The sequence below is a fragment of the Sebastes umbrosus genome, chromosome 23, assembly GCF_015220745.1.
Source record: "Sebastes umbrosus isolate fSebUmb1 chromosome 23, fSebUmb1.pri, whole genome shotgun sequence".
In the NCBI taxonomy this organism is placed as follows: domain Eukaryota; kingdom Metazoa; phylum Chordata; class Actinopteri; order Perciformes; family Sebastidae; genus Sebastes; species Sebastes umbrosus.
Genome location: NC_051291.1, coordinates 14,465,496 through 14,490,298, shown reverse-complemented (window position 1 = coordinate 14,490,298; position 24,803 = coordinate 14,465,496). Strand labels below are relative to the sequence as shown.

The 24,803-nt window shown below is 42.2% G+C and overlaps 1 protein-coding gene across 2 annotated transcripts in view; it reads left to right on the top strand.

The window, feature by feature from the left end:
- The window catches only part of exoc4 (exocyst complex component 4), a 135,195-nt gene that overhangs the window by 75,286 nt on the left and 35,106 nt on the right, over positions 1 to 24,803 (top strand). Inside the window, exons 12-15 of one of the 2 annotated variants that reach the window (XM_037760049.1) lie at positions 7,612 to 7,714; positions 8,807 to 8,923; positions 21,783 to 21,919; positions 24,211 to 24,366. In XM_037760049.1, the coding sequence (XP_037615977.1) occupies positions 7,612 to 7,714; positions 8,807 to 8,923; positions 21,783 to 21,919; positions 24,211 to 24,366 (513 nt within the window). Of the gene's footprint in view, positions 1 to 7,611; positions 7,715 to 8,806; positions 8,924 to 10,589; positions 10,647 to 21,782; positions 21,920 to 24,210; positions 24,367 to 24,803 lie in introns of those variants that run through there. The other variant, XM_037760050.1, reaches the window with a different exon arrangement.

Genomic DNA, 24,803 nt, shown 5'->3' with positions numbered 1-24,803 from the left:
GGAAGACCATATGCATTTCACCAGGCACTGATGAAAACACACGCTGGTACACTTAATCACACACAGTATTGTCACATTTAAAGAAGAAGAAAAAAACAATATACTCGCCTTTCTCTTTCTTTCTCTTTCTTACACACACACACACACACCCATACAGCAAATCCTGTACCGGCTTTAGATGGTAGACACCAACTGGAATCTTAATTCTTCCTCAAAACCATTTGTGATTTAAAAAAAAAAAAAAAAAAAAAGTCAGCTGGTCATGCAGCCTGAGCTGGTGGAGAAAGCTGACACAGTGCCATCCAGTGGCGGTGGCGGTAATTGCGGGGAGTCTCGAAACATTTAACTGAAAAGTGTATATATTTTCTCAAGCGATACATCTTGTGGATTAAAAAACACGGTGTTCTGGATCAAGCCAGCAGCCACACACAATGTGATTTTTTCCTCATCCATCTTTTCTTCTCATTCTTTAATGCAGTGCGACAGCTTTGAAACCTCTTGAGTAGGTCTTTATATTCCTACCGTGTGACTCCATTAATTTAAAACCACTGTAGAAATAAGTGACTAGTGTGTATCGGAGTGTGTAATATTCTCACAGAGAGAGAGTCAATATTGAATGTGCAGTTGGATAACAATTAAAAGCTGCCATTCTGGCATTTATTGTCTGCCCTCGTTTGGAATGAAAGCTAATGTTGGCTGTGCCATAAAACCCATAAAGTGGCCCCATCCATTAAAATCCTTTTTATGACTTTGAAATCTTCCTGAAGTGACTGGGCACAGCGCTGCGAGTAAGAAGAATCGCATATAGATAAGTGCTTTCAAGTGTCACTGGATGTGGTGTATTGATGTATTGACATGTGGCTGTACATTTTTATGTCGGGTCCACGAGTGTGTGTGTTACTGTGACAAAGACAGACTGATTTAGTATGTGCCGCGGACACACTCCCTCCCTCCCTTCTCCTCCTCTGCTCTCAGCTGGCAGTGTGTCCTGTCCTTGGTGTGTGACAGGTCTTTACAGAACAAGCCTTCCTTCTCTGGGCGGCGAAAATCAGAATTCAACCATAGCTGATAGGTTCGTGCCCGGGGGGAATTCTGGGAGATTTAAGAAATGCTGAGTCTCTAATCGATCTTAGCACACTCTTATTCCGCCGTCTTTCTTAAATCTTTGTCTTTATCCCATTTCTCTTTCGGCATCATTACGCCGCCGCAGATAGAGATGGATGATGGGATCTCAACCCTTTCCATTTAAAGAAGCATTTGTTACCTCAGGTTTAGCTTCCAGTGGGGAAATGAATTCAGAGCGGCTGCTATAAAACATCTTTGTCCCTGTCTGTTCTCATTTGTTTTAGCTATCTTAAAGAATCAAAAAACCCGGCCTTGATAATCTCTGATTAATCAGAGAGCCACGAGGATGCACTCATTAAGCCTGTTGGTATAAATACATTACGCCATTCACGGAATGTTATTTCTTGACATACACACTGTACACATAGGGCATGGCATGTACAGTTATCCAGCTCCAGACCCTAGGCCCTGACATCTGTTCCCTAATGACACATAATTACATGCTGTCAAGTGCAATCATCTGCAGTTGCTGCTAAGAAACTGGGTTTGGAGAGCGACTGGTGCAGCCATGTTGGATCCAGAGGAGACACCCACAGGGATGCTGTGACACCCTCTGAGTTTGAATATCAATCTTGGTGTGTGTTTGTGTGGTTTTGTGTCTTTGAGAGTGTGTGTGATGAGTTCTTGACACCTGTTAGACCAGTAGAGAGTGGATGGACGGGTGAAGGTGAAGCAAGTCTGACAAAATGAATTCTGTGTTTTGTGTCTGCCTGATTAATGCGCTTGTTGTGCCTCTGGTCAGGAAATAACAATCTTCTGAGGTGAATTTCTAAAACCTAACCTAACAGCAACAGGAGCAATGGCACCCAGAAATCACATAACACTTAAAGAGGGAGGATTACTGAATCAAAGTGTCAACTAGTGATTATTTTCTTTATCGATTAATCTGCCAATTATTTTATTAATCATTTGGCCTATAAAAAGTCAGAAAAATGCCAAGAATCACAATTTTCAAAAGTCGAAAGTGATGTCTTTTGTCAGAGTAATACTGTAAAACCTAGATATACTTAGATTACTATCATATCAGACAAAAAGGGCAGAACATCCTCACAGTTCAGAACTTGGAAGTAGGACATGTTTGACATTTTCGTTCGAAGAAACACTTTAAAACTGATTTATCTTAATATTTTCCAAATCATTTTTCTGTCAATCGACTTATCAGTTAATCAACTAATTGCTTCAGCTCTAGTTACACATCCCAGTTGCTGTTTTTGAACACAAATACATGTCTTAAAGCTAAAACCATGATGAATCTTATATACACATATAGGGGAGAGAGGGGACACTTTTGTATCAACACAAAATAACCTTCTATTATTCACAGACTACTTGAACAGTAATGAAAATGATTTCATCCCTGAACAGATACAGGTGTCTGCTGACAACTTATCAGGTTTGTTGGAGCCCAACCCAAATGTAAAAGGCACAATTTTGTTAAATGTGCAACCCTCCCTGAGATGGTTGGGACACCTTGTTCTGGCGCTTAAAAAATATAATTTAAATTGTAAAAATTGCAGTCTAAATTTGAACACCTTATATTTACAATGTCACTCGTTCACACATTTCTTTGAAAAAAGGAAAACATTAGTAAAAAATGATTATATTTTTAATAAATTACTGAGATGGAATTTGGCCTTGCGAGTCTTCATCTGCCACTTGAGTAAACACTTCACAGTGGGTCTTATTCAATTAGGCGAAACCTTTTGTCTTGTTTTTGTCTGCTTTTTGTTGATGTGTAACAAGGTAGGAACAGCTAACTCTAGCGTCACCTGGTAGGCCAAAAAATAAGCTCTCCAACAACATGTTTTTGTATGTGGCATAACTAAAAACAGCGTGGTAAAAGAAAAATAACAAAAGAGCCAAAAGTTGACTTACGCCCTGTGGATTTCAAAACTGAGAATACAATATGAGGACTAGTCAGAAGATCTCCGATTCAAGGTTGAAAATGAAGAGGATGTGGATGAGTACGAGCAGAGTGAATGGCATAGGCAACTGTCGCAACTGACCCCGTTCTCCCCTACATTTAGGGTTCAGTTAGGGCCTGTTGCTGAGACAGATTTGTCCCTTTGCTAATAGACAAAAGCTCCATATTGTCAAGAATCTGCACTGCTTTAGTGTCATAAAGCAAATAGTTTGATAAGTAGCACTTATTTGACTTATTTATTGTTACTGCGATCAGCAGCACTCATTATTGTAATCAGCAAATCAATTAGCAGCAGCACCACAAACCCAGTCTTGGTCTTCTTGTCCTTTTAATGATCTAATTCTAACTCCCTTCTTGTAATTGACGCCTACTATCACAACCTTCGCCGCTTGCCAGTCTGTATGTAAATGTCTGCCATGGTGTTTTTAGGCCAGTTGGAAATGCTGTGTGTGTGTGTGTGTGTGTGTGTGAGGGTAGATAAGCAGATTATTTAAGGCTATTAACATTTCACACACAGGGAGCGAGACAACACTGTGTAGTTGCCGCCGCCGTGTCTCTGCAGCGCTCTCCACCGCGTCTCCTTTGCGACTTGGCTGCCGACACCTCTGCTGCGTACAGCTGCCATATGGTCGACTGGTGTGTTTCGTTATCACCTGGCAGTGACACTGACATTGTTAATCGGGTCCAATTATAACAGCCTCATAAGCTGAAGCAGACACCATTACTGGATTCTCGTGGTTTTTGAAAGAATTGAAAGCACCCCTTGATATTTTTTGAAGTAACTGAAGGCCTGCGTGCCATTTGTGGATTCGTCTGCCATTAAACTGGCTTTTATGTAGTATGGAAGTGAAGTGAGTAAGGCCTTTACCTATACAACTGTGCAGGCGCATTTATTCCAGTAACAATAACAGGTCTTGAAGGATGGTTTCTGTTTGTATAAAACATGTCTGACCCTTTGAAAAATGTGCTTTGACTATTTAAAGGTCTTATTAATAACATTTTTTGAAAAGTAATACATCCACAGAGCCTTTAGAAAGGTGCCGAATAAAAGCATGTTTTTTCCTGAACAAAAAAAATATTATGATTGTGAATTAATCATTTTAAAAATTTTGGAGGGGTCTGAAATTAATGTTTTGTTTATATTAGGGCTATCAATCGATTAAAATAGTTAATCGTGATTAATCGCAAATGAATACCAAATTTTTGTATCTGTTCGAAATGTACCTTAAAGGGAGATTTGTCAAGTATTTAATACTCTTATCAACATGGGAGTGGGCAAATATGCTTGCTTTATGCAAATGTATGTATATATTTATGATTGTAAATCAATTAACAACACAATGACAGATATTGTCCAGAAACCCTCACAGGTACTGCATTTAGCATGAAAAATATGCTCAAATCATAACATGGCAAACTCAAGCCCAACAGTCAACAACAGCTGTCAGTGTATCAGTGTGCTGACTTGACTATGACTTGCCCCAAAACTGCATGTGATTATAATAAAGTGGGCATGTCTGTAAAGAGGAGGCTTGTGGGTACCCATAGAACCCATTTACATTCACATATCTTGAGGTCAGAGGTCAAGGGCCCTTTTTTGAATATGGCCATCACAGTTTTTCCTCACCAGAATTTAGCCTAAGTTTGGAGCGTTATTTAACCTTCTTCCCTACAAGCCAGTACGACATGGTTGGTACCAGTGGATTCCTTAGTTTCATATGATGTCAGTATCTTCACTCTACCTTTTAAAACTGAGCCTGTTACACAATTTGTGTTAATGCGTTAAAGAAATTAGTGCCGTTAAATAAATTTGCGTTAACGCGCTATTATCACCTTATTATCGCCTTATTATCGCCTTATTATCGTGTTAACTTTGACAGCCGTAGTTTATATCTGTGGAAGATATCTGAGGTCTGGTTCCCACTTCAAACAAGGCATACGCTGGTATCACGTGGTATCTCTGGCTCGTCAGTTAGTGTGGGGAAAACAACGGCTGAGATTGATGTTAAGTGCCTGGCAATGACTTTTTGTGAAGTAAATGCACTGGAAAAGGGGATGTTGATGCTGAATGTCATCACTGTTATCACCTTTAACGTAGAGAGGCTTCAGACTTGTTGGAAGAATAAAAAAACATTACAATGTAGAGGGAACTCCAGCCAGACAAGTGGTCGTGTAGTAGCTCATGATAACTGGTGAAAATGTCAATTTAGAACCAACGTGAAGTCGGTCATAGCCTTGAGAGATCAAATGAGGCTGGCTGTCATTCTCGGTGAGAGGTCACACCATGTTTTTGTGTAGGAGGTTTGGCACCGAGTACGAGTTTCTGCAAATGGCCTTGTACAGCCTTCGGTGGTTTGTGATTCATTTGGAGTTGAGACAAGTTGATGGCTTTTGAGTGTGTGTGTGTGTGTGTGTGTGTGTTAACTTGTTTGGTGTCATTTGTTATCGCCACCATCATCTTCACCAGAAGCTGTTATTCACTATGCAGTATGTCTTCGCCATCAGCGAGTAACATTTGGAAGCTGTGGTTGTAATGCTAATGAGCTTTCGAGAGAGACGTTCTTTCAGGGATCCATTTGGAAATCTTTAAGCTCTGCTGTGCTTTGCCCCGTGTTATTTACCCCATTTGCATTTTAACCAGCCTTACGACTCTATATTCCAAATTATTTCTCTTCACAGAACATTCTGTTTTAATGCATGTTGTCTTGCTCGCTAAAAAACCCATACTCCTAAAATGTAAATGTGCTGACATGCGCTCTTGAGGGGGGTGTTCGCTAACCGTCGCCGGCCCCCAGCGGTGCTTTTAGCCCAGTTACCTTGGCTAAACTTCCTCGCAGCACCCACGGGCTCGGTATCCTTCGTGAAGGGAAAAGGGGGCCTGCGGCTCGGCTCCAGATGGCCGTCTGGATAGACAAAGCCGTTTTTACTGCCTCGTCCCCTGCTACATTACTCAAACGTTATCACCCCTGCCTACAAAAATCCATCTGTGCTCACGCGCTAACTTGAAGATCCATCATCTTGACACTTGTATTGAAACAATGACAATAATGACAGCGCGGAGATGGATCTCGGAACAACAACGGCGCGCGTTTAAACCGCCGACGTTTGTCCTAAGATCAATTCTTGGAAAATGAAGTTGTCAGCAGGAATTGTATTTATTTCTTTTTTTTTGTTGAGGAGAGTTTAAGTTGTTCTCTCTCTACATGTTTATACAGAGAAGCTTTATATCTGGCCCCCGTTGTTTTTTTGCAAGCTTGACGGTTTTAATGAGGCCACAGAAGAGTTTCTCCTACTTAACTTTCTGTTGTGGTGGAGTTTCCGTGGGAATCAATGAAGGATTTAGAATAGGTTTAGGTTCCTCGCTCACTCTCGTCTCTCTCTTGCTCACTCTGACACACAAGGATGCACACACACACACATTTGCCTCAGCTCTTGCTGACTAATTGGGTACGGATGCTGAGTAGTGTGATCTTGCAATTTGTGCTCCTCCTCATGTCTGCATGTGTTTTTATGTGTGCCCTTGCATGCATGTGTTTGTATGCACATGCCCTCTTAGCCAATCAATCATCCATCTCCGCTGATCTATACTTCCTGCATAGAATGCGTGTCCAGTGGTTGTCTGCAATGCTGCAGCCTCTTGGTTCTGACTCCCAACTGCACATTAGCGCTCACACTGTTACCAAGCGATGGAGTCTTCCTCCTGCTTTTTTAACAAATGGGCTTTGTCCAACCGAATCACCATCTAGAGTCGTCATCTTCGCAGCTTGACTCCTGTATTATTTCCAGTTTTTCACGATTTTCTCACATAAAACCATTTTGTCTTTTTCTCCGTACTCTCTCTTCTCTAAGTTTAGATCATATATATATTACAGGTCTTGTAGGTCAAAGAATTCTTTTTGATTTATTTGTGCATTTATATGTGCCGAGCGCTTGAGGAGGCACTCGCTCTTGCATGGTTCGCCCTGTGGTGTGTGTGAGACGAGGCCAGTGACCAATGATTCTCTGACAAACGAGGTGTGTATGCGCCTCTCTTCCAGCCCATACATTACTGTCTGACCCTATCTGACCAACCAGACACCAGCTTTCTGGGGGGATTTCAGAGAGCAGCAGGCGTACTGAAGCTCTGATCGTTTCCTATCATTAACGCTGTAAAAAGTGCCGGTATTTGCAGTTATTTTTACCATAAAGTTTATTTTCACAGAGAAGCTGTATCACTGCTGCTGCTGCACACGCTCGCATCTGAGAGTTTAGTATAACTAACGTTTAATGGCGCCGAGCAGCTCCACCGCAGCACTTTTGCGTAAACTACCTCGCTCATAGACACTTTGAGAGTCATACCAAGCGTCCCAAAATGAGTTCCCACGGCAGATCTTACCCTTCACGTAGCTGTTGGACTCGTTGATGCAAGGTTGCTGTGTTGCTGCTGGTCACAAGCCTGTGTCTCATTGCTCCTGTGATAACATTTCAAACATTTTGTCGGTGAATTTGCCTCCGCTCACGGGTGGTGTTATGATGCTGGCTGTATCCTCGCTGTTCTAAATGTTTGTTTTGTGTCTGTTCAGGTTCATTCAGGAGATAGAGATGAACATGGGGCCGGGCCAGGCCAAGCAGTGCCAGCTCCGAGCCTTCCTCACTTACTACATCAATGACCTCTTCCTCAACCAGGTTAGTGGAATGAAATAACTGATGCCTCATATACTGTCTGACAGAGCACATCCGCACATCAGCACTTTCCCAGAAAATAACATTTTTCATAATAAAAAACTCAGTTATGGGAGTTGGTAACACTAAATAACAGACTCACTTTCTGTTAAAAACATATTTTATTGAAAGTCACAATCTGTTCTGTTGCTTAATAGCTGGAACTTTTCGTACTATATTAGATATTAAAAAGAAAAATCCACTGACGCAATTGTGGAGCTTTTAAAAGTCAATAAGCCTAAATGTTGTGATGTACCCTTTCAGGACTTCTCAAAATTGCTAGGACTAGATAACACAATGGCATATTACTGAGGACCATTGTACTACTGAAAGGGATGGTTTGGGTGTTTTGAAGTAAGGCTGTATGAGGCACTTATCCATAGTCAGTGTATTACCTACAGTAGATGATGGTCGGCACGCCCCCAGTTTGGAAAAGCAGACAGGAGTTACCTCAAGGAAGCAAAGCAATGTACGACTGAGGACGGGGCCAGCAGCAAAACGTATTTTAGCAACCTAAAGAAAGGCCCACTTTCATTTCCGATCTGATGACTCTCCATAGGTAGCCACCTACACTAAATAGCCAGAGGATAGATAGATAGATTGCTTCCTGTGTGTGGTACAGATATTCTGCATAACATAAAACACATCTGCATCTTTTCATGTGTGTTGTTTGTTTGGTTTTTAAAGCTGCTTTAGTATAATTAATGTAAACTTCTGCTTAATTCACCCTCAGGCTTTGACCCTCAGGCTTTATCAAGACATTTTTTAAGCGGCTTAAACAATGTGTTTTGGTTTTTTTTCCAGACGGCCATCTGGAGCTGAGCAATGTTTTGCATGAAATATTAGAAACTGCTTTGAATTAAAATGACTTTGGTTTGCTCTTATGGGAGCACCATTGTCACCTTCTGGAAATGTCAAATCAAACACATAGGAAAATAACTGAATACAAGCTGATTTTCTAAACACAAAAGAGTTGTGAATTCTTCATTACTGTAGATTTATTTCCATTTAACATGTAACCCATTAAATGTAAACCTTTGTCACTTGAACCATTAGGTGCGAACGGAGATCAACAAGGAAATTAATGCCGTGAGCAAGGCAGCCGACCCCTTGAAGATCCTTGCCAACGCTGATACCATGAAGGTCCTGGGCGTCCAGAGACCCCTGCTGCAGGTGAGGGACATCCAGCATATACAATCTCAAAACAGCAAATATAACACTGTTTAGCATATCCACATGTGAGCAGTTAAAGAGGATTCAAAAAAACAAACCACACTGCCTGTTTGTTTGGCACCGGTTCCCCTTTGTACCCCTGTTCAATGGAGGAGGGCTCTCTCGAGTACGCTCACCTTGCAGTTCTCTGTGATCTCAGTTGGTTCAGGGGCAGACACACACACACACATACACACATACACACATACACACTTACACACTTTCACTCTCTCTTTTCTCTCCTATATCGTTATGCCCACCCTGCCACCTATCTCACAGGATCATAATTGCGGCTGAAATAGTGCTTGATCTTTGAGTTTGTGGTTATATAGCTTCACACACACACATACGTATGTCTACGTGAGAATCATTATTTCCTTTGAAAATGGTCAGTTCACTCCATAAAAAACACATTTCCTCCCTTTCTTCTACTCGTATTTTACAAAGCAGATTTAGTTTATTGTGTGCTGATATTTTCAGATATCCACCTCTGAACTGTGTGCTGCCTCCCCAATACAACAGAGGTGAATTGCATTTCACTTGTGCTGCACAAAATTACATTTAAAAAAAAAAAAATGTATCCAAAGAAGCAGTCCAAATGAAAACTGTTAAACGCAGCTGTGAACTACAAAACTTCACCAAAACATTAACTGATACTGACTGCCTCACCGCCTGCACCACATTTAACCACAGGCTCATCTTGCTTATTTTGGCAGCCTTTCTCATTCAACACAGACTCATGGCAGGTTGAAGATTACAGCCGTGCCAAAGTCAAGATCCAGACAGTTGGCAAGATTTTCTATGTCTCAGCTGTCAGATATTTAGAATTTTTGGTGGTGTGTGGTGCTTTCCTCTTTGTCTACAATATTGTAAAAATGTATGCTTCTCATATGTGTGATGTGTTTGTCCGTGCAATTGTCAAGGAAGACAGTGTCCCAGAGAGGTGGTTTGTCTGTGCGGTGGGTGTTTGTGTAGCAGACCTTGGATATATGTGTGTGTGTGTTTCGCCGTGTGTTTGTTTCTGTCAGAGCCTTCCTGTCTGTGTGCCTAGTTCTCTCACAGGGAGGGAACAGCGGTGGCAGATCATTACAGAGCGAGAGACCGTGGGCGTTTGGAGTTCAGCAGGGTTTGTTTACGGCTCGGGCCCCCTCCTTAACGAGCAGTGCAGCATCTTGCTAATTATGCTGCTGTGGCTAATGAGCCTTTCTGCTGATAGTGGGGAGTGCAATAAAACACTCCTTTTGTTTGGGCTTTTTGCCTTTTTTAATTGGGCTAAATAAAAGAGCTTTGCGCTCTTCTTCTCCTGCCATTCACATTCTGAGGTCAGGATGGCATTTGTGTGTGTTTTCGCGACTTTTGTTTTTCATGTGTGTGTTTGTATCCAGTCTGTTTTGCTCTACCTGTGTGTGTGTGGTTGCGTTTTTTTGGGTCTCCAATTTGAGAGCCTTCCCACTGTTTGATGGCCTTCATCCACAGTGTCACTGTTATGGCAGACTGCTCTCTGCCTCAGTGTGTAGTTTATATTCATTTAGTTGTCATGAGAGCTTTTGATAAAGGGGGTTTGACACCTTTTTATCTTGAGAGTATAAACTAAAGTATGTTTTTGAATTGTTTTTTTTGCTGTCAGGAGCTTCAAACTGGCCAGGTGGTGAATCTACCGACGCTGTGACTGCAATGGATAATTAAAGATTATACTATATAATGGTTGCAAGAGTATCCAATAAGGGAGCAGATGTGGTTGTGTGTGTGTCTGTGTGTGGGTTTTGTCCACATATCTATGCAGGAGTGTGAGCATGATCGTGTGCACACATTTACTGTATGTGCTCCCTTTAAGTGCCATGACGCTTCCCGTGCCAGGTGTTATCAGAGGGAGACACACACCGCTGGCATCAGAGCCAGAGAGAGAGAGAGAGAGAGAGAGAGCTCAATACTGCTACACCACATTAAACACACTCTCTCATACACCTTGGCTGGTGGAGCCACATACGGGGAACCATAGGGGGGCCACATTTTATAGACGCATCTGCTCTCTGCAGACCACTGAAGCACACATTGATGATGTGTGCAGTGGTTCGAGATTGGGAGGAAGACATTAGCGTTAGGCATGTGTGGTTTGTATGTTCTGGAATAGAGCTGAGGAGTTTAGAGCCAAACGGAAATGTAACGGCGCCCATGCATATGCCAGTGCACATAGATGTTTTTTAAAGGTCCCATATTGTAAAAAGTGAGATTTTTTTTACTATAAAGCAGGTAAGGGCTATATAGATACTATGAAAGTATCAAAATGCTCGATCCATGGACAAATACACACACCCCGAGTTCAGAAACTGTGCTTTAAACAAGCCATCAGGATTTCTGTACATTTGTGATGTCACAAATATACAATATATAGACCATTACACAGTTTTTAACATAAACATTCTAAATGTGTCCCAGTTTATTTCCAGTTGCAGTGTAGGGGTTGCATCCGAAATTCCATACTAACATACTATCTAGAATGCTAAAACAGTATGTGAGACTTTTTAGTACATCTGAAACCTTAGTGTGAAACCAATAGTACACAACTTGCATACTATTTCTGATTCTCACCAACCGTCGTTTTGTTCACATGAGGTTGGCACGGGTTACCATGGTTACACATCTCCAACCTGCAAGGAGGCTCTCAGGAAGTGACGACGCAAATTATTGCTCAGTGCATCCGAAAAGATATATACTACTGTTTATTCACACAAAAGTAGTGTTGAATGATAGTACACATATTGAGTATGTAGTGCATAGTATGCGATTTTGGATAAAGCCTAAGTGAACGACATCAGTTGACAGGAAGTAAACATGGACCCAAGATGTTGCCTAGCAACATAATTCCATTTAAATGCACTAAATGTGACAGTATGAGGAAATTAAAGGTTTTTTTTAACATTAAAGCATGTAAACATGTTCTAGTAGAAACCCAAAATACAAGTATGAACCTGAAAATGAGCACGATATGGGACCTTTAAAAGTCACGGATACACAGTAAACCATCACTCTATTCTATCGCTGCTTTTGCATATACCTGCATATACCTATATCTACATGAAATTTAGATTATTTTCTGACCCTCTGCTTTATGATTATATCTGGTCTATTTTTTGCAACTCACTCGCAGCATGAAGAGAATATTTATAGGTGCATTTCCATAGCATTAACTTTTGGAGTGGACGCATATTATTAAATGTTATGAGTTCTCTGACCCCTTCGTCAGTGATATCTCACCCGTAGAAGTGGACAAAGTGACTTTGTGGAAACACTGCACAGGGGTCAAGGTGAATATCACGCCTTAGGTTTGCCTAAACAGCCCATAATAAGCAATACACATGCAGTCCGGGCATAGGTTAAATAAATAATATCGATATGGGCAATGATTTGCCTATCACTATGCACCAGCGGTGTCAAGTACTGCATTTATGTATACATATATTACATATAATGATATGATTATGAGGCTGACACTGGCTATATATTGTCCACTCGGCTTCTGAGATAAGGGCTGACTGGGACGGTATATAGTTCAGTGGGAAAGGTTAGCGTCTGTTCACGTGTCTGTCTGTGTGATAGCGTATAGCCTGGGCTGATAAGTCTCTGGAGGAGCAGTGGTGTTAATGAAAGGCAACCAAGAAGCCACGAATCAAAGTCTTCTTTATTTTTATTTCCGTTTTCTTTTGCTTATTTGATATCTGGCTTGCTTGATGTCTTTGTTGCTCCCTTCCTTTCATCTATTGTGACCAGTTATTCCCATTTTATTTTTGCTTTTTCTTTCCTTTTTTTTTTTTTTTCATGGCGCTGGACTCCAACAGTATAGTAACACACCAACATATAGCCCGAGCAGCGTGATGCTATCTGTCCAGCTTTGGTGTTGCCACTGATTGATTCATTTAATTAGAGTTAGATCGAGGGAAAACAGAAGCGGGGGAGAGAGAATAGAAGAAGAAAGTAGGATAGGGAGGGTATGGTCACTCTGCTGGATAGCTCTGGAGATTGGCTCCATTAATCTTGGTAGACCCCTCCCCCCCTCTATATCCCCCTTTACACGCTCACTTTGTGACACACTAACATACAAGCATACACACAATGCAGCTTCACACAATGAGACGAACCCACCGAAAACAACAAACCACACTTCTCCGTGTAGAAGACAGCGGTGTCGAGCCGACCCCGCGCGCCCACTCGTACGCCGCGCATGTGTTTGTGAGGGGGTCCACGAGTGCCGATTAATCGTTTGCGTCCTGCTTGTTTACTTCATCAGCCAAGACCACACCAGAGCCATAATTACATTACGCATTGGCGCCCTCTTTCCAGCTAAAGTATCATTCAGCTTCGTCCCCGGTGTCTCCAAACAATAGCCGCTAACTAGTCCTTTTGTATTTGTGCAGTAAGTGTCCCTGCATTCATTATTCATACATGTATTTGATTGTTTGTATGCACACAAAACTTGCGCGAGAGCCACATAAAGACTGATTTCATTCACTCTCCGTCAGCCGCCAGAGCGCCTCGCTGTATTGCAGTTGCTGCCAATGGCCTGCTAATGACGTTGACCTTTTAAATTTCATATTCACACGCAGCTTTGCGAGAGAGGAGAGGAAACAGACATACACACATACATATACACGTGTTGCTCGTGCATGCACACAAACTCGCAGAGAAACTGTAATGACACTGACCTTTTTATTTGTGATGATGTGTGTAGGCAATGTTTATTTGCGGGGGGCTGATCGCTTCCTGTTGATTGGCTCCCCACCATCACACACACGCATACCCCCCCCCCCCCCCCCCCCCACACACACACACACACACACACACACATACAGAGTGCAGATTAGAGCATGGGGAGGGGGCTTCTCTTTATTAAGGAGACTCTCTGCTCCCATCAACAGACACAGCAATCACAACACAATACACCTGTTAGCTGCATCAGACGTGCCCTGTGATTGGGACACAAGTGGGAGTAGGAGGAAGGAGGAAAGAGGGGTATTAGGGTGGTTTGTGTATACACACACATGCACTACCCCCACACAGGTCGACGCGCACCAGAAACAAAACCAAAAAGCCATTCCTGTGTTTATTACTAAAAAGAGAATCTCAGCGAAACTGCACAAACCATTTTAATTCAGCTGGAATCGGCCCCGTTCGCCATAAAATAAATATTCTAAATGCTTTTCCATTTAGTCCAAATGTTTTCTGGAGCCCCTCCACTACATTATCTGTCATGAAATGGATTGCGCCTAAGCATCCAGTTGACAATTTTACAGCTGTTAAGAATTATCAAGGAATGAGGCACCTCAATAAAAAAAAAAAAAAAAATACCACTCTTACTCGCAGCAATTTTGGCTGCACTTGAAATGAGTCCTCCTCCGATCTCCTTTTTCCTCCGCCGCCAAGCCAAGAGAGACAAAGTTGTAATCGCTAAGGCAATGCAGTGGTGGTTTCCAGAGATTATTTGAGTCTGTGTTCTCATCTTGGCCTTACTTGAACTGCGATGATGTGCAGTATATCTCAAACTGGTCGGATCCACTCTCATGTTCTTTTAAAAGGTCAAGAAGAGGTTGTAGCATGAAAAGGTTTCCTGACTTTTCATTGCTTTGCTATCTTGTCCTCAGAACCTGCTCCTGAAGTCACAGCCACAATCCTCCAGCTCTTTAGATATGGCTTTTTATGTTTGATTAATTGATATTATGATAACTTTAATCTAGGGAGATTGACTGAGCATACATGCTCTTTTAAAAGGAACGTGGTATAGTTACACTGGCACATGAAATGCACCAAAACACTTTGAAAGTTTAACTTTTTGCTACAAATGGGAAATGCTATTTTTGACTTTTAATTGTAGCCAGTGTTTATTTTTAAAGGTACTAAAATTCAGAGGTTATTTTAGTCATACCATTGTCGTATTATAGATGGATAGATAGATAGATAGATAGATAGATAGATAGATAGAAAGTAATTTTATTGATCCCGAGGGAAATTGAAGTCACATAAGACAAGTTGATTCATTTAATTGGATCTGACTCTTCGGTAGCATCATACTTCATCTTGTCCTATTAATAGTCTCATTAATTGTGCAATTAATGAGACAATTATATACTTGAGTAATTTATTCACTTACCAGTAGATTTGTCCAGTTTCAAATGTTTTTATATGGAACACAGATTTATATTTATACGTAGGAAGTTTACAAGAGCAGATATAGCATTGAAATAATATACTACACTGTCACACATTACAATAGGGTTGCAACTAACTAATTGTTTTCATTGTACATTAATCTGTTGATTATTTTTTTCGATTAATCGATTAGTTTTTTGGTCTATTAAAATGGTGAATAATGGTGATCAGTGTTTCCCAAAGCCCAAGATGACGTCCTCAAATGTCTTGTTTTGTCCACAACTCAAAGATATTCAGTTAACTGTCATAGAGGAGTAAAGAAACCAGAAAATATTCACATTTAGGAAGCTGGAATCAGAGAATTTAGACTTTTTTTTCTTAAAAAAATGACTCAAACCGATCAATCAATTATCGAAGTAGTTGGCGAATTGTTTCAGCTCTGCACTACAATATGTAATGGTCTTTTTTTTGGAAAGCTATTTGCTCTGGTACAATAATGTAGAAGAAGTCACTTTGTCTTCTACTAAATGGACTGAAAATCCTGATGTTTTTTGAGTCTAGCTCACCTCAAAGCCTATTTTCTCCTCTGCCTCCTTTTTTCACCGCTCAAGGTGCAACAATCCCCACCACCCACCTTCGCCTGGTTATCTCACACCAAACACATACACTCCTGAGGCTCGCACTCCGCTGCCCCTGGGCCTCCAACCTGCCCCCGCCATGGAAATGTTCTTCTCCTCACAAATGTGACACGGCTGTGCTTTGTTTACGCTGTTTATATATTTATATCGACATGATAGATATATATTAAATATAATATGTGTGCGTGGAGTGAAAGAGAACGCATTTTAAACGAGCGAAGAAAAAACAGCCGCGCCGACGACTGCAGCCTAAGGTAGAAACAGGTTCACACCATGCAGCGCTACCCCTGACAGAGTCTCTGTGTGTAACGAGACATAATCTTTGCCTTTGGAGTGAGTGAGTTAGAGAGAGAGAAGTTGAAATGTCAGCTCTACCACAAACATGCCCTTTGGTTTGAAAGAAGGTAGGAACGAAGGTTTTTGGCTGCGGGCGCCTGATAAAAGTTACAGCTCGAATTTATGGAAGCAAGTTAACGGATACATAAATATAGAAAATGCAAAGGACATCCTTTTCACATCCACCGGAATACAATGATACAATAATGGTTGTGAAAACACCAAGAGCATCATGGAGTGATTAATAAAATTGACGTGATGTGGAATCAGATCTGAACTCTTAGGTGATTCCTAGGATAAGCATATGCAGAAGCTCCATATTTCACCCTGCCTTTTGTGTTTTTTTGTGTGGGTGTGAATAGGGTGCGTGTAATATGGAAGCCCATCTGTAATCAGCCAAGTGTGATATTGCTCCTCATCTCTCAATTAGAACACTTACAAACACTGCATTAAGCTTTGCATTAGAAGTGATGACGGCGGAGGCGAAAGAGAAGGCGTGTTCTTATAATAGCTCAATTTTTGTCCAAACAAAAGCTATATGTATATGTCTCTTTACTACCTCAGATTTTACCCTGAAACTGATGAAAACAATGGGCTTTCTATGCAAACACAGACAATTCCCAGACCGGGCAACGCCGTGGTAGCGACCTGTCAATCACAACGTAGCCATGCCCTAAATCGTCCCCTGCTTTATGGTCTAATTTACTAAATGGTACCATAATTTACTAAATGAACATCATGCTGTATTGAAGAAGACTTGAAACTAGCGATTGAGACCATAAACTCATGTTTACAATGTTTACTGAGGTAATAAATCAAGTGAGAAGTCGGCTCATTTTCTCATAGACTTCTATACAATCAGACTTCTTTTTGCAACCAGAGGAGTCGCCCGCTACTGGCTATTAGAAAGAATGCAAGTTTAAGGCACTTCAGCATTGACTTCACTTCTCTGACCGGGCAGTTTCCCACTGGTACAAATGTTGATGAATCAAAAATTAAAATTTCCAGAGGACTGCAGTCCTAAATAGAAAGTGGTGTTTTGCAGATTAATTTAGATTTTAGCTTACCGAATGATTTCCCATGAGGGTTTTTTTTGTGTGTTTGTGTGACATTACACACACTTCAGTAGACAAAAGCACACCGCCTAGTTGTCAGAGTTTAAACAAACTAGAACACAAACCCACGCCCACGCACACACATACAAAGAAGCATGTGTCTTGGTTGAGCAAACACAAGCATGAGGGCCATCCGGCGTCCGTCAGGGGACTGTTTCTCGTCCGTGACGTTGATGAATGATCTGTCAAGACAATGTCCCACTCATGCCCCTTTTACCCCAGGAGAGGGACAGCCTGTGTGTGGGTGAGAACCGGGGGGTAGACAGAGGTTATCTTTGCATGTGTTCTTGTTTGCGTGGGTGTGTATACGCACTGCTGAGTACGTATTATTTTGGCAACCCTCGGCCAGACATGTGAATGGCATGGCAGAGGCATTACACGAGTCAGCGGTTTGGGGTCAGGGCGAGAGTGAAATGGCATGGGGTTAAACACTCTGACCCCTGCACAACCTTGAGGGGGGACCCCCACTATTTTAATGGGGAAAATCCATGATCCGTTTCCGATTCAAACCTGAGGCCCTCAGGTCACCCCCTCCACTTCGACAGCTTAAAAAACACATCACAGAAACCTCACACACAACATGCATTTATATAGTCCAAGTGTGCTTGAGTAAATAAAATGCACTTGCTCTTTGTACCTTCCTTTATACCTCAGGAGGACACTTTGCATTTCGAAAACAGAGACAACAGAATCCAGCAACACAGAGGGGTTTAGCGATTACATCCCTGCACTCTAATGTCATTCCCTGCGTTTTGCTTTTTACTCACTCCATCAAAGGAAATAAGGACTTTTTCGCACCCGCTCAGCGTGGTTTCTGTAGTGATGACCGTGCATTAACAGCTTTTTTTTTCCCGCCGAGGCGCCACTCTGAGTGCAAAGACTGTCTTGTTGCCGTCATTAAACCGCCACGGCCTTCATTTCACTCTCGACGACAGCAGTTTACCCCGGCGAATTTTGAGATCCATTTGCAAGACGCAAGTCTAATTTTTCCTTGATGACCATCATGCTTTCACGTAGTAATGATGTGAAAGAGCCGCGGCAAAGTGCAGCCGAGCTCAGTTTCAAGGGTAATGCAATACTGTGAAGTAGAATTACGAGAGAAATATGGGTGTTTTTCACATGACGGCGCCGTATGTGGACCTTTTAAGCTTGAAACGTGTGAAAGAGAGAGGGTAGAGAGTAAGATGGACATAGAAAGAGAAGCCTCCTGACTGAGTGAACGTTGTCCCCGCTGTTAACGGTCAAGTAAGATAGAGGAGACGTAGCCGAACACGCTCTCCCTACCGCTCTCACTCACTCTCTCTCAGCCCTCCCTTTCTCAATCTGTCCCTTGATTACTTTTTAATGATTTCTGCTGCCTAAGACAAATGGCTGTGTTAAATGAGCAGAATTAGACAAGGGAGCTGAGCGCGAGAGCATTTGTTAGAGCAGGAGTAATGGATCGGGCCTCCATTGTTTACTCTTCTCCATTCACTGGCTTGGCCTGCTATTGAGCTCCGTGTCCTCAAAGTCGAGGAGGCAAGGAGTGAAGGGCTGCTGTTATAATTCTGACAACACATTAACTTGACTTTTTGACGATAACGTATTATTTCCAAATCTTGCTTTTCTTTGACTTTTTTGACTTTTTAATTTGTGAAAATTCTGTATGCTAATGTTAATTTAAAGAGGACCTATTATGCTTTTGTGCTTTTCCCCTTTCCTTTAGTCCTGGCTAAAGGGAGTTATTCTCCCCCACAGAAACACTGCTTCTGAACTGCCTTGCTTGAAGTCCCTCCTTTTCTTCCGTAACATAGTGATGTCATCAAGTAACACATTTGCATAATACCTGCCTAGCGGCTAGTTTGACACGCCCTCAAACAAAGCTAGTTAGAGCGGAGCTGGAGCAGAGTCCGAAGAGTTTGGTTCGGTTGACCAATCACAACAGAGTGGGCCAGCTGACCAATCAGAGCAGACTGGGCAATTCGGAAGGGGGCGGAGCTCAAACAGAGCGTTTCAGACAGAGGGTGAAAAGAGGTGCTGCAGCACAGCCGGTATGAGAAAAATGAAGGGTTTTTTTAACAATAAAAGCATGAAAACATGTTCTAGTAGAAACCCAAAATACAAGTATGCACCTGAAAATGAGCATAATAGGTCCTCTTTAATTCTTATTTGGTATAACCGAATTTAAATAATCATTTGTTTGGATATTCCACTTTTGCCTTGTTCTTATATATGCCATTTACTTTGTAAATTAGGTACTTGATGTTTTTTCTTGATGCACCCTAATAGCATTTGCTGTCGCAGCAGTCCAGTGTTCCCAAAGGTATTGTTGCTGTGTATACACGTAATCAATCCAGTCTGATTTACCTAAATAGTTTAATTCTTGCAAAATCAAATGGTTCATAAAAACTGTAATGGACTCCATTAATTCTGACTGAAGAAGTCAGTCATGCTGAAGTTTCCCTGCGCCACCCACTGAATCCCTTCCAGCCTCGGCGGTGCTGACCCTAAAACCTGACCTCCCTGGAGTAGGCAAGCGAAGAACTAGAATTTCCCTTCAGCGATCACAAAATTATTACTGTAGTCACGGTAACAGAAATTGTCAGTGTCGTCAATGCCAATATTTTCCCTTTTTTTTTTACAGTGTTATTTAAGAGCCTGCACTAAGATGTGGTGGTAGCTGCTGCCAGCGGTCCACTAACAGCGAGCCCTCCTGCAGGGTCTGTGTATTTCTTCCTACCCTGGCAGGCTGACAGGGAGTCAGGCATGGACAGTAAAGGGTGCTCCCTTGGCAGAGACGAGGCCTTGGTTAGCACTCCACGGGCATGGGCACTGCTATGGATCATTACTTCCCTCAGTGGAGTGGCTGCTGTTTGTGTGTGTGTGTGTGCGTGTATACTTGCCTTGTGACAGAATGAGCGAGGGGGGAAACTGAAACACTGTAAGAGCTATTAATATTAATATCTTTCTATCGCATCAGGGGTCTCTCCATATTTTTTGATATTCAATTACAGCCACTACTGCCCCCTACAGTCTACTGGCCTTGAATATTATGCAAGTTAAAGAAAACACTTAAATAACAGAGTTAATACTAACTATTATATATATCATTTTACTTCTCTAAGATTAAGGCATGTTATTGATATACTTGATTACATATTATATTTTTGCTCTTAAGCATTTCATGTTGACACATATATTGACTCTGGAATAGATCATCTGTGTTATCTGCTTGGTTCTGGCAGGCAGCACTAAAAAACAAATACTATCCTCTAGTTGCCAAAACCTTCTACTCCTGCACTTGTTTGCACCCACCGCAGATCATTTCCATTTTTATTCATCTTTGACAAAGCTATTAATTTTTCCATTTCCCACCTAAACAATGGAACTCCGTATTAAGTTTACACAGGAAGAATAGTGAGATGAATATTGAATAGAAATCGCATGTATAACTTAAAGAGCCAGTGTGAAATTGAGTTTAATATTCATAACTATGTTTTCATTAGTGTATAATCACCTGACACTAAGAATTGTTGTGTTTTCGTTGGCTTATAATGAGTCTTTCATATCTACAATGGGAGCGGGTCCTCTTCACAGAGTCCGCCATGTTGCTCCGCCAAGTTTGTACAGTAGCCCAGAATGGACAAACCAAACACTGGCTCCAGAGAGAGCCTTTTTTCGCGCCATCTGAGCGAGGCGAACATCGTTTTCACGGTTTTGCACTCGGTGGCTCACGTTACCGCAGTCTTGGAAAGGGAGGAGTTAGCAGAGGGGTACTCAGTTGGTTGCAATCTGCAACCACACCACCAGATGCCTCCAAATCCTACACACTGCCCCTTTAAGATCCCCTCTCTGTGTATCTTTGTGTGGGATTTCTCTGCTTCACACACAGCACTGCTTTCGTAGTCATAGCGAGTTTCGGAGTGAGTGGCTATCGCCCAGACTAATAGCAAGTTATCGCTATTATTGGAGATGTAGGATAGATTGGTTAAGTGCTAGGAGCAGGCAAACTGGAACCTACTGAGTTGTAATCTCATTTAACAGCTCTTGAATTGCTCAAAGGTGTGTGTTTTGAAAAAGTTTGCTCTCTGTGCGAGTGTGTCTGGGGATATGAAGCCGCTCTGCTGTTCCCGGGCCAGCTATTAGTCACGCAGGAGTGGCTAATCTGTAATGGCTGCTGTCACAGCCCTGCCGTGGCTCCTGGTGATGGGCGCACTGTGACAAATGCACACACACACACACACACACACACACACACTCACTTTCAACCTGAGAACACACACAACACAGAAGTTTAAAACACACACGCACACAAATATGTGCACTCGCACTGATTCACTTGCACGCAAAGAATCATCCATTCCAGCAATACAGTGTTATAACTTCTGACAAGCTCTCCAGCACCAGTCATCAGTCCAGCCGCAGGTGACACATAGACGAGTGGAGTTGGAGCCATCCTGTTATATTGGCACTGCAGCAGACTGGATCTGACTGAGCACTTGCATACAATCCTTCTTTATTTTTCTCTTCCTTCAGATGAAATTTCTACAGTTTTCTATCTGAATAAAGGCAACCAAAAACTCATTGATCTCCTCTTGTTTCTGCCTCCAGAGCACGGTGGTGGTGGAGAAGTCCATCCAGGATCTAATGAGCCTAATGCAAGACCTGAGTGCCTACTCCAACCAGTTCCTTGAGATGGTCTGTGACAAGCTCAAAGAGTACAAGGAAATCTGCAACACAGCCTACAGGTAAGAGAAGGAAGAGGCTAGCTCACCTGCAATAGGAGCTGAAATTATTTTTTTTTCTTTTTACTGGAGGATGACTGCCACTTTGAAATGTTAATTTTATGATTTGAAGTCTATACAATTGACTGATCCTAAGCCCCCCCCCCCTTAGTTACTGTTGCTAGGTCAGAGAAGCTTGACAAAAAGATACTTCAGCATACTTCGGGGCGGTATGAAGCAGAGATAGTATAAACTAAGGAACGAAATCAGACAAAGTCATGCAGGTTCATCAGAAACTCCTACAGCTCAGAACTCCAGCATGGCCTCCGGCACTCCCCACTGGGAGCCAACACCGACCCCACTCTGCTGGAGACCCAGGCCGTATTGCTGGGCCTGCTGGAGGGAAGGGAGGCACGGGAGAAGCAGAACCAGGACTGCACAGGGCAGACTGTCAGACCCTGCTGCAGTAAAATGAGAGGTTTTCTAAAGGGACTCTGGTGCTTGGAAACGCTACCGCTTTTGTCAACAGGGACCGCCAAAATCAACACAAAATGAAAGTTCCTCTGTGACTAATACTACTTTGAACAGACGTAGCATATCTAAGTATAACCCTACAGGAAAGGGGAAAGTCGAGGTTCTGCCAGGTTCCAAGCTTGCTCAACTGTTATTGGAGCACAGAGCGAAAGGGGCGGGACTTAGGAAGGGTCAATTGTCTGTAACAACATTAAGAAATATGTCATTTAGGAACATTCTTTGATTACATTTAAGAAAAATAGTTTCAGTGTTTTTTTCGATTTTGATTGATAAACTGTTGCAGGAATAAATCTGTGTTTAAGTTAGGTTGCAGTCTTGATAACTGCAAAGCTTTTATGGAAAAAAACATGGTGAAATGTACATTTTTCATAAAGGGCTCACAGCATTGAATGCTTACTTGTCAGAGTACGGAATTGGGTCTTACTGCTTTTTACACACACTCAATGGCACACACATTGGTGCTGTGAAAGGCCATCCATCTGTGCTCCACTGGGACCATGTAATACCTGGCCAGGTAAAGGGAGGGCTAGAGAATATGGAGGGATAAGAGAGGGAGTGATGAACGGGCCAGGGGACGCAGGAAAAGGACTGACAGACTGCTGGGAGTCCATCTGGACTCTGTCACAGGTCAGCCTCGGTCTCACTGGGGCCTCGGAGTGATAAAGACGAGCCCGACAGAGGCTACCAATGTGTATTTTGTGTTTGTGTTTGTGTGTGTGCTGCGTATGTTTGTGTTCCTGTGTGCATTTACACATGAACTGGGTCTGTGTGTGTGTGTAAAACCCTAGAGTGCTTGTGCGTCTCCTGTACAAGGTGTTAGTAAGATATTAATTGCAGAACCAAGCAGTTTCTCCAGCCCAGACATATGCACACAAAGCAAATACATGTTGGCAGGTTGCCCCAGTTTCTCTTCACACCGATTCAGAGCTGCTGTAAAACTACTTTACATGTCAGTACAGATGCTCATGTTCAACTACCTGATTATTAATGCCACTAGTCTGTCTGTATGATAGTATGTATTATGCAGTCGGCTAATTTTGAGCTACCAGGGCTCGACAGTAAGAGTTGCCAGGCTGCCATTGGCAACCGTTTTGAGAAGTTGGTAACCAATTCTTGGCCTCTGGTTGCCATCAGTGGCAACCACTTTTTAACATATAAAAAATTGGGACAACAAACAGCAAAACGTGCACCTTTAAATATTTTTTTGCATTAGTGACATGTAAGTATTGCTGTTACAGTCAGAACTGATGCATTGGTGTGTTTACTGATGTGCGTACAGGAATCTCTTAGAGACAGTGGCGAAGCAAATTGAGTTGTTTGACTGTGAGGTGAACATTTTGATTATCCTGTCAACATCACAAACGTCCAAATTGATTCAACTAACAAAGAACCAGATGAAACTGAACGAAAAAGGATCACCCATTGGTTTGTGGAATACGGTTTTGAAGCCTCGAGTTCAGCATTTTGGCCGTCGCTATCTTGGTTTTTTGGTACGAGACATGACACGAGAGGGTTGAGCTAAGCACAACCGAACGCTGAATAAGACATTTTTTTGGCGACCAAAATCAAGTGAGAAGTAGGCTCATTTTCTCATAGACTTCTATACAACCAGACTTCTTTTTGCAACCAGAGGAGTCTCCCCCTGCTGGCTATTAGAAAGAATGCAAGCTTAAGGCACTTCAGCATTGGCTTCACTTTAATGTTTTATATTGTTTTATTACATTATTTTTTATAACTTTGCCTGAGTTTGTCTGCATTTCATCATGTCTGTGTGTCCTCAGAGGTGTAGTCCAGTGTGAGGAGAAACTCACCATCAGCGCTTCCTGGTCCAAAGACGAAGACATCAGTCGTCTGCTCCAGTCGCTCCCCAACTGGGCAAACATGGCCCAACCCAGACAGACGCGACAGAAGAGGGAGGATGAAGAGGACTTTACTCGGTACACACGCAAATACACACAGAAAACATCATGTGCTAGTTCATATAAATGTGCATATGTCGCTGTGTGTGCACATTCGCAGTTCTGTCATAAAAAAAAAAAACTATACTCAAACAAGTAGAGTAACAAGTACACACACTATACACACACACACACAAACAAGGAGAAGAAGACATACACCAGCACACTTGAGCAATCACGCAAATAATCCCTGCCTCCAGTCTTTGCTGCTTTATTCACATATTATTGAACCCTCTGTTGTTGACTAAGATGCACCCATAAAATAAGCCATGATTGCTCTTTTAAACACCCTCTATCTGAAGGAAGTAAGGAAACGAGGGACGAACAAAATAGGAAAAATAGAAGGAGAGCAGACGGAGGCGGGGACGGGGGGGAGGCAGTCTTATCGAAATTGCCTTTGAAAGTGCGCACTCTTC